Source organism: Falco rusticolus, chromosome 19, assembly GCF_015220075.1.
Source record: "Falco rusticolus isolate bFalRus1 chromosome 19, bFalRus1.pri, whole genome shotgun sequence".
NCBI lineage: Eukaryota > Metazoa > Chordata > Aves > Falconiformes > Falconidae > Falco > Falco rusticolus.
The window spans coordinates 950,338-961,444 of record NC_051205.1 but is presented as its reverse complement, the minus strand read 5'-3'; the positions used below and the strand labels follow the sequence as shown (position 1 = coordinate 961,444).

Genomic DNA, 11,107 nt, shown 5'->3' with positions numbered 1-11,107 from the left:
GCCTCACTCATAGTGAAGAGAAATGCCAAGGCCTTGGGGCATGAGGTGTAATAGCCAAACCTGAATCTCCATTAGCAGCTGTTTCTATGTGTCATAAACCAGCTTAATCATCTCAAGTGGCCATGTTTGCCAGCTCCCGGCGTGGCAGCGAGGGCATACAGTTGCAGAAGTTGGAGCTGCCAAGCCCCTAACCTGTAAACCAGAGCTGTCCAAATCAAAAGCACAGCTTCGAAATGGCAGCACTGGTTTAAAAGCCACCTGAGCGCGCAGCTTTCCTCTGCATGTTTCCTGCCAAATTCTGGCCCGTTTCGTTAGCGAGACATTAAGGCCAAGGCAAGAACTTCCTCCACAAAGTTCAGGGTTAGATTTGGCTTCCTCGTGTCCCTAACGGCCGACGCCTCGAGCAACATCACCAGCAGGGAACAGGAACACGGACAGGACGTGGCTGAAATGGGCACGTCTCACTGTGGAATGCTTCACAGAATCATAGAATCATTGAAGTTGGAAAAGACCCTTAAAATCATCCGAGTCCAGCTGTAAAGCTAGCACTGCAAGCTTCCTCATGTTCCCCCTCGTTTGCATGAAAAATAACCTCAACTCACACAAAAAAAGTAAAAAAAAAAAAAAAAAAAAAAGGTGCCAGTGGCATTGGGGCAGTGGATGCACAGAAACCACATCTCTGGAGGTCCAGCCTCCCCTTGTCCTCGCAAAGATGCGGATTTCAGCCTCTTCCAGCAGTTCCTTCTTATAAATACACAAAATAAAACGACTGCTCATTCTCATGTCACAAACAGACAAGCAGCACGCTCAAAGTACAGGAAATTGACTCCCAGTAGACCAATTTAAAGGCAGCTTCACCTGCCTCCTCTTAAACTGTACCTAGACTGGGCAGGCCGAATACACCCGTATCATTAGTCCGTCGCCTGAGTAATCCAAGCGGCGGGCCCGCAGGGGGGGATGGAGGAAATCACTCCTGAGCCATTCCTGGCAAGGCCTCTAGATGTCCACACAGCCCAAAATATGAGAAGGTTTGTGGAGGAGGCAGCAGTTCCACAGCCCAGGGGATGGCCAGCCTCACCCCAGCCACCATGAAATGCTCCCCTAGGGGTTTCACCACCTGGCCTTGCTGCCTTTGAGACCAGTGAGGGTGAAGGAGGTCTAGGAAGGGATTGTCCCCCCATGATTTTAGCCACCCAACTTGGTTTTCTAAATTAGGGATCTTGATGTTCAGGGTGACCATCTCCGGTGAGGATACCCCTTGCTCCCCGGCGCGCACACACAGGCCACCAGCCTCAAAGTAGCTTTGGCTGCTGAAAAGTAAGAAAAGTTCCTTATTTCTTTGCCCTCTCCAGCATCTGCAGAACCCGCTGGGGCCCTTCAAGGGACAAATGGATGAAGCAGGGGTGAAAGCTGAGGAGAAACAGGCTTATGCAACAGAGTCTTCCTGCCCAGACCAGATGATAAGACACGGGACTTCCCAAAAAATGAATTCAAATTCCTCTTTGTTTATGGATGACCAAGTTTGGTCTCTTGTCACAGGCTGTTGACACTCAGCTCTGGCTTTCCCCTTTCTCTGTTGCAAACACACAATCTGGCCAGAAAAACAGTGGTGAAGAAATCCCACCGCGGCAAAGAACCATCTGTCGGGAGAGCTTCTACATTGCACTCCTTGGCAGGAGCTGGGAACTTGGGGGCTCTGGGGGAAAAGTCCTCACACCTGAGCCCTGAGATGATCTGTCCCTATTCAGCAGGGATGGGGAAGCGGAAAAGGGGTTCCCGATCCATGATACGTGTGCCACAAAACATTTCAAAACAGTACGCAGCCTGCACAGCGCTACAAAGCACTGGCAGCAGTGCCACAAGCCAGTGCTGTGGACAAAAAAAGCTGGTTTTGGAAACCCCTAATGGGGATCTGCCCTGAGAGCTCTCCAACCCATTTTGGGCAGATCCCTGAAGAGCTGCCAAACACCAGCCCCGTTCACCTCTGCATTCTGGCCACCCAGCGGTGCTGTCACCCCTGCCTCAAGCCAGGCACCACAAAAAAACTTGACATCCTCACCAAAACTCCTGCTTCTATTCAGAAACTGAAGCGGGGACACTCCCCTTGCCTCACTGCCTGCTTTCAAACCCAGCTAGAAATCTCAGGAAGCCCTTTTGCTCTTCAGTCACTGCCGTGGCCACAGCCAAACATCAACAGCGAGAAGCCAAGCGTGGGAGAAGCGGTGGCTTTCCAGGAGCCACCCAAATCCCGCAGTCCCTCGTTTTCCAGCTGCAGTGACACTGGCCCAATCTAATCATCGTGGGATTTATTTGTTATGTTCCCTGTACACAAACAACCTTGCCAAAGGAAATGCCTTTTCCGCCCCGGCTCCCGCTCTCGACCGCACTCCAGGCACAGTCTGTCCCTTCACTCGGGCCACTGTGGATCCCTTCACGTCCCTCTCTTCCCCCCCTCCCCGCCTCGAATTTGCTAGAAACAACCATATATGGTAAAAAAAAAAAAGAGAGAAAACAGCACAGAGATGCTCCAGAAGTCTCCGGCAGGCACCCACCAGCTCTCCCAGCAATTCAGGGGTGCCAGCCGCTTGTCTGACAGACGGGGCAAAGGACAGCTTGCCACGAGAGGAGTGTGGCTTCTCCAGGCAACGCTGGGTAGCGACTCCCGATAACCTAGACCAGGAGAAAAAAAAAAAAAAAGCTGCTTCTATCAGCATCAGGCTTTTATTACAAGTGGGATTAAGATGGATAGTGTGAACAAGGGCAGTTTCTATGGCCGGCACGGTGTGCAGTGCCAAAAACTGCTGTACTGCCCAGTTTCTGCCTTACCCAGTTCCTTGTCTATGATCCACAGCAGCCCCAGCTCTCAGTGAGTCACCTCAGGGCCTGGTTTCTTGCTCAGCCCAACCCTGCAGCCCTTGACCCAGGTCATCTCCAGCATAGAGCGTTAGTCATGCTGCTCTCCTTGCTGCACCTCGCCCCCCGCCAGGCATGCCAGGAGAAGACAAGGCTCTGGCCACTCTCCCCATCCACCCTCAGCACTGGCCTTACTCTCAATTAAGGGTTGGGGAGATCCTCCACACACCACAATTCCCATGGGAAATAAGCTGAGAGGGGGGTGAACGCCTTAAAACAATGTAGTGGGAGCAAGGAAGCCCCCAAGAGATGGTCTCTGGCCAGAAATCCGAGTGGCTTCTCTTCTGATGCCCTTGTTTCTTGAAGGAGACGTGACATTTTGAAGCTTTCATTTCTACAAGCTGAAATTCCTAAGCATTTCTGAAACCCTTGCTTAATCCAGGGTACTGCTTGCGTGGGAAACCTTGTGAACCAAGTCTCAGCTCTAAGGACGTTACAGCTGTTCCTTCTTCTGCAGAAGGACTGGGGAGGCATTGCCAGCCAGATAGGGGTCAGGAGAGCAAAGGGCAAAAGCTGATTGACAGATAAAGAGAAATTTGGAGAGGATTCGGGCTGTGGAACGTGCCTTGGCCCATATCTTTGGTGAGCTCTTTCCCTTAGAACTTGATCATCCTTTGACATTGCTGGAATGTGTTTTACTGTGCGAGAAGGAGCAGCCATGAGCTGGATACGTCTTCCTTGGAAAGACCGGCACCAAAGGCAACCGGAGAGGGAGAACGTAAACATGGCTCCTAAGGGAATGATGGGCACAGATCCAAGCTGGGCTGGCGTCTTTGGGATCAAATATCCCAAAGCTGGCAAGGCCGGAATGAGACCTCTCCTCGTTTTGCCAAATTAGAACAAACCCACAATTCTTCATTATTCCAGTACCTTTTTCTTAGCACGCAGCTGGAAACAATGGGGCGAGCTTGCTGGGACCAGAGGCGGCCGGAAAAAGGCGCAGTTCCTCCATTATGTACCCGAGTGTGAAATAATTCTCTCGCAGCAAGGAAATCTGTCCTGCAGTTTGGCAGGAAAACAGTTTAACCAACTGGCTTATCAGTTTATACTAACAGGTGTGAATTAACTCCAGGGGAAGGAGAGGATGGCAGAGAAAGAAAAACACGGTGCACACCACAAACACACGGACAAACAAGCTCTGAAGGACAATGGAGACAACTGCTAACTGAACTGCATCCCCTTTCCTCCTTTGGGGTGGGGAGGTCACAGGAGCCCTCATTTTCCATTCCTGCTTTGTTGGGTGGCTCCAAAAATATTGTTCTCCTGTTTCCTCCACTCCCCGTGTTTTCCTGAGCTGTAAAAGCATTAACGGGTTTTAAAACCATGGGCAGAACAGCCCCCGCCTGTCAGGGAGGAATGTCTGCTCAGCAAAAATTATCTAGGAAGGAAAATCCGAGGGTTTCTTTGAGTCAAAAGTCTCCTACGGGCAACAACACAACTGTCTCCACTCCCCAAATCCCAGCTAATAAAAGAGGGATGAGGGGCCTGCCCCAGCCACAGGTTAGAGGTTGTGGTTGTTTGCCACCGGTCAGATCAAGGTGAGACTTGTTGATGAAAAAATACCAACCATTTTCTACAGCCGATAGCAAGAAACATCCAGACACTGCAATCTTAAAAACAAACACTTGGCCTCAGATTTTTTTCGAAAGCCACTTTCTGTCCCCTCCCCCCTCAAGACATCCTCTGGAAGGATCCCGAAGCATGGGGGAGCGGGAGGGGGTGTCACGCTTCCCTTTTAGGCCTATGATGGTGCGTTGGGAGGGATATTTCTGGGACAGACGCATGGGAAAGGCCCAGAACACGGTCGTGGGTGGGAAGCGGGTGCAGGCCCCTCATCAGGGTGTCATGGGAAGGGGCAGAAGTGGGGGAAATACCCCCCAATACACACCCCAGAAGGAAGGGGGGAGACCCGCCAGGGTCAGTCCTCGGTCCCTTACCTCAAATTCGTCCTTATTTACCTCAGATAACGTGGGGGGAAGGGGGGCAGCCCAGAAAGGGACTGAGGCAGCACCTCAGGCACGGCAGAGGGGAGGCCAGGGGCGCTGAGGAAATGCCCCCAGGCTGCCCTGGGCCGGAGGCTGGGGGCGGGGGGGGGGACGACGACGGTGAGGAAGGGGGCAGACAGGCCCCAACGGGGCGACGGGGGCACCAAAGGCCCTGTCGAGCCGCTCCCAGTTCACCCAGCACACCAAGTCCCAGCCCAGTAGGTCCCAGTCACCCACCCTGGGGGCACTCTCCCCCTCCCTCATGGCCAAGAACGTCCCAAGCCGTTCCCTGCTCGCCATTGGCCACCGGCGCCGCCGTCCTCACTTCCCATTGGCCTGCTGCGCTGTCACTCCGACCCACTCACCGCCCCCCCGCCCCCCTCGTTTTCCTAGAACACGCTCGCCTCTCCTTCACACGCTGTCCACGCTCCCCACCGGGCGCGCTGATTGGTCGGCGGGGCTGTAAACAAGGTGGCGGTGGCCAATGGTGGCGCTGATCACGCGAGCAGCACGCCTGGCCACGCGCCCTCGGCGTGGAGCTGCTGGCATCAACAGGCGCAGGGCGGGGGGGGAGCGCGCGGGCGCGGCTATAAAAGGCGGCGGGCGGAAGGGGCCGCGCTCACAGAGCTGAGGGCAGCGGTCGTTACGGCGTGGCTGTGGCGTTCGCCCCCACCCCCGTAGCTCCTTCAGCTTTAGCCAACAAAGGCTTAAACTGCCAATTTTGAGTGAAATTCGCCTGGTTTAGAAGAGGTTTTTTTTACTTTGCGGGGGGGAAAAAAAAACCCAGAAACCCGCGGTTGTTGCCCTGTGCTGCTCTTCTGCTTGTTTCTCGAGAGCATTTCTCCTCACTCGTCTCAGCCATGGTGATGTTCAAGAAGGTGAAGAGTTTCCACCTGGCTTTCAGCGAGCCTGAGAAGGTCTACTGCAGTGGGGAGAAAGTGGCCGGGCATGTGTTGGTGGAGGTGGCTGAGGTCACTCGAGTCAATGCTGTCAAGGTGCTGGCCTGTGGGGTGGCCAAAGTCAACTGGGCCAAGGGCCCCCAGCAGTGCAAGCAGGAGGTGGAGTACCTGCGCTTCGAGGATGTCCTCAGCCTGGAGGAGCAGCCCACTGGTGAGGCTCTGGGGCTGGGAGAACCGGGGAGCAAAAGGTGGGGGTGTGGGGTGGCTAAAAGGGCTTGGAAAGGTGCCTGCTGAGGAGCAGCTTTTCCTTTGCTCTTGGGAGGCCGGAGTCAGTCTCCTGGTTGCATCCCTTCGGGATACATGTTGGCTGGGCAAGTTGTGCAGCGAGGAGTCGCGGTGTTCCGTGGGGGATGATGAGTCTGGGGAGAAGTAACCAAACGCATTGAAACCCGTGGAGGGTGGCAGGGCTCGGTGAAGTCAAGTTCAAAGTTTGCAAGGTGAGGGCTAAAAGCAAAGCTGGGCGAGCTGCCTGCCGTTGGGTGTTGGTGTGGCTGGTGGAACGGCAGCGATGCCCGCAGGGAGCGAGAAGAGGACTTGGCCTCGCTGAGTGTCGAGGCAGCTGGAGGTGCCGGTAGCCCACACGGGGCGGGTGGTGGCCCAGGACAAGGAGTTTCTTCTCCTGGGCATGGAGAATTGACTTCAGCAGCCTCTCTGTTAGGCTGGCTCCAGGGAAGGCGAGAGATGAGGACTTGGCAGAGTGCCCTGGTAGATAACCAAGGTGACGTGAAGTCTTTGGAGATGGAGAGATTGCCGGGCAGAAGAAGTGGGGACTTGTTGCTCCCACGGAGTGGAAGTGGGGTGTGGCAGGGAGCGGTAGCAGGGAGTGAAGCACATCAGGACACTGTGTTCTGGCTTCAGTCGGATGTTGAAAGAAGTGAGATTCAGTGAGCCTTACTTCCCTGCTTCGAGAGGACAGCAGGCTTTCGGGCTGTTTTAGGGGGGTAGACGTGGGCGGCTCTTACCCAGCAGCTCATGCGGCTCAAGCCTGTGCAGCGCTTGACTTCATCGCGCCTGTGTAAGCAAACTGGGGATAATGCTTAAGAACAAACCCCCAGAGCTTCAGCTGACGCTTTCCTTCCACTTCTCTTTTCCCAGATGAGGACGGCTCTGTAATCCTGAGACCCGGTAACAAGTACGAGTACAAATTCGGATTCGAGCTTCCCCAAGGGTAAGTATGAGATGAATGCTGCTTCATAAAAAGATACATTGGGATTGTTGTGGAAAAACTCTTGCTGCTTCAGATGTCTTAATGAGTGTTTCTTCCCCACAGGCCTCTGGGTACCACCTTCAAGGGAAAGTACGGCTGCGTGGATTATTGGGTGAAAGCCTTCTTGGAGCGCCCATCTATCCCTGCTCAGGAGATAAAGAAGCGCTTTGAGGTTATGGATCCCGTTGATGTGAACACTCCAGAACTGTTGGTACGTGCTGCTCTTCGCTCAGAGAAGTTTGGCCGTAGACAGGTGTTGGGAGGGAGAAAAAGCCCTTGGGTAGGGTCAGTCTGACCTCTGGCATTAAGACGCCTCTAATGGGCTTTATTGCTGAGCATGGATTAAATACTTAGTTCTTAAGAAGTCCTACACTGAGAGAAAGAGAGCCGCTTGTTCTGCTTTCGCTTGGCTGCAAGGCCCTGGAACCTGATGGGGAAGTTATAGTTCGTTGCAAAACAAGAGGAAGGAAGGAGGAGCGGGCTGGGAACAGCAGGCTGGTATCACCTGGGTGACAATCCTGTTTGTCAACAGTCCCCGGTTGCTGCCAAGAAGGAGAAGAAGGTGTCCTGCATGTTCATTCCTGACGGACGCGTGTCGGTCAGCGCTCAGATCGACAGGAAAGGGTTTTGTGAAGGTAAGAGCCTGTCCTCCCCTCTCAGAGAAGGGGAGGTGAGCGGTACCCAAGCATCGGGGGTGTAAAATGGCAAAAACGGGGGAAGTGCTCTGGCCTTGCTCAATGCCAAACGCCGTTCCCTCCCCAGGTGATGAGATCTGCATCAATGCTGACTTCGAGAACACTTGCTCACGCATCGTGGTGCCCAAAGCAGCCATCGTCGCCAAGCACACCTACCTGGCCAATGGGCAGACCAAGGTCTTCACCCAGAAGCTCTCCTGCGTCCGAGGCAACCACATAGTCTCGGGCATGTCCGAGTCCTGGCGGGGCAAAACCATCCGCGTCAAGAAGCTCAAACCGTCCATCTTGGGCTGCAACATTCTGCGTGTGGAGTATTTCCTGCAGGTGAGCGGCTGGACTCGCTATTTCCCCCTCCTCGCTCGATCAGGCGGGTTAACTTTGTCCACCCCTGGGTCCCAACGTTCCTCAAAACTCTTGGTTCTTGCCCTCGCAGATCTACGTCAGTGTCCCTGGGTCCAAGAAAATCATCTTGGAGCTGCCCCTCGTCATCGGCAGCCGCTCGGGCATCAGCAGCCGCAGCTCCAGCATGGCCAGTCAGACCAGCTCCGAGATGAGCTGGGTGGATTTGAACCTCCCCGATGCTCCAGAAGGTGAGTGGAGCTGTGGTAACTGTGAAGGGGGTCCTTGGTGACCCCACCGAAGTTTGGGGGGCTGCAGCGGGGTGTTGGGGCGGAACCCAGAGCTCACCAATCCCTCCATCCCTTGCAGCACCCCCGTGCTACCTGGACATTGTTCCTGAAGACCACCGCCTGGAGAGCCCCACCACGCCTCTCCTGGATGACCCCGACAGCTTCGACAGCCCCATATTCATGTACGCCCCGGAGTTCAAGTTCATGCCACCGCCCACCTACACGGAGGTGAGCAGCGGTGGGGGGCAGCAGGGGGGCGAGCCGGAGGGGTCTCGCCTGCGCCAGGCCTGCTGGGGGGTAGCGTGGGATTCAATCTCGCAGCATCTCAAACGGGTTTTTTGCTTCCTCGCCCAGGTGGACCCCTGCATCGCCAACAACAACGTGCAGTGAGCGCAGAGTCAAGAAAAAGTAACTTTCCGGCTTTTTTTGTGGACTCCATGCGCTGAGGCGCACGCCTGGCGGTGGCACGGACATCACTCGGTGCCCCGCTGCCCGCAGAGTGGCCGCTGGAAGGGCCAGCGGCTCCTGGCGAGCGTGAGGAGGTGATGAGTGTATGAGTCTGTGTGCCCTCGTGTGCTGGCTGTGCCGAGACGCCCCGCTGCGGCGCCCGCGGTGCCTTCGGACCTTGCTGACAGCCAAAGTCTTCCAAGAGAAAAAACTGCCACCAAACCTTGAACTTCGCACGGTGCTCACATGGAAACGGGCGGGAGAGCGACTGAAAACCAGAACCAAACCCTGAAACGCTGGGTCGGAACCGGCCACCGCGCCCTCCTGTCCCGTCCGCCATTGGTTTGGCGAACGCGCCACCCAGGCGTGCAAAGATGGTGACTAAACCTGTTCTGGGGTGGCTGCGCCGCAGCTTTCACCTCCCCGTGGCCACCGCGTCCTGCGGCCACCTCCTGCGGTCACATCCAGGCGATGCTGGGCCGGCCGACCCCGTGGGGGAAAGGTGGCTCAGGGTGGGAAACGCTGGTGGCACCAGAGCGGGATGGAGAGGGGGGAGCGGCTCCTTTTCTACTGTTTTCTATTTTTTTGGGGTGGGATGAGGGGAGAATAAATAAATAAATGTATTTTGTACTGCCACTGCTCTCTGCCTCTGCTTCAATAAAGAGACGTGCGAGATGCTGGCGCAGCCGCTGAACGGGGCCTGGCCTGTGCGCTCTGGTGCTCATTAACCAGCCACCTGCTAATTACCTGCTGCTGCGGTGAGCATCTTGCTCTGGCTATAGCTCATGTTCCTGGGGGGGGGGGGGGGGGGGGTGGATTTTCCCAGTTTTCCTGGCAAAAGGGGCACTGGTGGCCAGCAGGGGAAACTGAGGCATGGCACGTGGCAGCGGGGTGACGGGAATTCCCTGCCAGCTGCTGCGGTGACATCCTCCTCCCCGGGCCTGGTTTTTTTTTTGGGAATGTGGGTGAAAGTTGATGGCGGAGGGCCGGGGGCTGCGGCTGCCTCGAGGAAAACAACCGTGACCTTGGCGGAGGGCTCAGCACCCTGCCCCCCACGCCGTGCCTCAGTTTCCCTGTCCTGCCGCGGGGGCTGGGCGCCACGGCCGGCCCTTATCTCGCTGCCGCCGCCGGCATGGCGTGGCACCCGCCCCGCACGTCGCGGCCTTATCGCTGGGACACTGGGGGCTGTGGCTGTACGCCACAGCGAGCCGGGGGGGACACTGGTGGCCCCACGTGAGCCCCAGATGAGCCCAGCGGTGGCCCCAAAACAAGCCCCAAACGGGCCCAGTGGTGGCCCCACACGAGCCCCAAATGGGCCCAGTGGTGGCCCCAAAACAAGATGAGCCCAGTGGTGGCCCCAAACGAGCCCCAAATGGGCCCAGTGGTGGCCCCACACGAGCCCCAAACGGGCCCAGTGGTGGCCCCACACGAGCCCCAAATGGGCCCAGTGGTGGCCCCAAAACAAGCCCCAAACGGGCCCAGTGGTGGCCCCACACGAGCCCCAAACGGGCCCAGTGGTGGCCCCAAACGAGCCCAGTGGTGGCCCCACACGAGCCCCAAACAGGCCCAGTGGTGGCCCCAAAACAAGCCCCAAATGGGCCCAGTGGTGGCCCCAAAACAAGCCCCAAACGGGCCCAGTGGTGGCCCCAAACGAGCCCAGTGGTGGCCCCACACGAGCCCCAAACAGGCCCAGTGGTGGCCCCAAAACAAGCCCCAAATGGGCCCAGTGGTGGCCCCAAAACAAGCCCCAAATGGGCCCAGTGGTGGCCCCACACGAGCCCCAAACGGGCCCAGTGGTGGCCCCAAACGAGCCCAGTGGTGGCCCCACACGAGCCCCAAACGAGCCCAGTGGTGGCCCCACACGAGCCCCAAACGAGCCCAGTGGTGGCCCCAAAACAAGCCCCAAACGGGCCCAGTGGTGGCCCCACACGAGCCCCAAATGGGCCCAGTGGTGGCCCCAAATGAGCCCAGTGGTGGCCCCACACGAGCCCCAAATGGGCCCAGTGGTGGCCCCAAAACAAGCCCCAAACGGGCCCAGTGGTGGCCCCACACGAGCCCCAAACGGGCCCAGTGGTGGCCCCAAAACAAGCCCCAGCCCGGGGGTCCCCCGGCGCCTTGTGCCTCAGTTTCCCCGGCCGGGCCCTGCGCCAGCCCCGTCCCGTCCCGGTGCCCCGGGCCCCCCGCCAAGCGGGTGAGGGGTCAGACCCGCTCCAGGCCAAGTATGGGCACAGTGGGCTGGGGGGGGGGGGGGGGGGGGGGGGGGGGGGGAAGC

The 11,107-nt window shown here is 57.1% G+C and overlaps 1 protein-coding gene and 1 long non-coding RNA gene across 2 annotated transcripts; one reads left to right on the top strand and one right to left on the bottom strand.

Annotated features, from left to right (window-relative positions):
* Positions 1 to 2,280: 2,280 nt before the first annotated feature.
* LOC119139941 lies at positions 2,281 to 5,070 on the bottom strand. The gene is made up of 3 exons (XR_005101510.1): positions 4,851 to 5,070; positions 3,784 to 3,912; positions 2,281 to 2,670 (listed from the first exon to the last, which is right to left on the bottom strand). It is a non-coding gene; the product is annotated as an uncharacterized LOC119139941 (long non-coding RNA).
* A 431-nt stretch (positions 5,071 to 5,501) lies between these two features.
* Positions 5,502 to 9,471, top strand: LOC119139970 (thioredoxin interacting protein). The gene is made up of 8 exons (XM_037370832.1): positions 5,502 to 6,008; positions 6,953 to 7,025; positions 7,128 to 7,275; positions 7,597 to 7,699; positions 7,827 to 8,083; positions 8,193 to 8,349; positions 8,468 to 8,616; positions 8,743 to 9,471. Exons 1-8 carry the CDS (start codon positions 5,759 to 5,761, stop codon positions 8,776 to 8,778), a joined length of 1,173 nt encoding a protein of 390 aa, XP_037226729.1. The 5' UTR covers positions 5,502 to 5,758; the 3' UTR covers positions 8,779 to 9,471.
* Positions 9,472 to 11,107: the final 1,636 nt, after the last annotated feature.

Coding starts and splice junctions, on each gene's coding strand:
- LOC119139970 (XM_037370832.1), top strand. CDS start 5,759: ATGGTGATGTTCAAGAAGGTGAAGAGTTTCCACCTGGCTTTCAGCGAG. Junction 7,276..7,596: donor TGAACACTCCAGAACTGTTG/GTACGTGCTGCT, acceptor GTTTGTCAACAG/TCCCCGGTTGCTGCCAAGAA. Junction 8,617..8,742: donor CACCGCCCACCTACACGGAG/GTGAGCAGCGGT, acceptor TTCCTCGCCCAG/GTGGACCCCTGCATCGCCAA.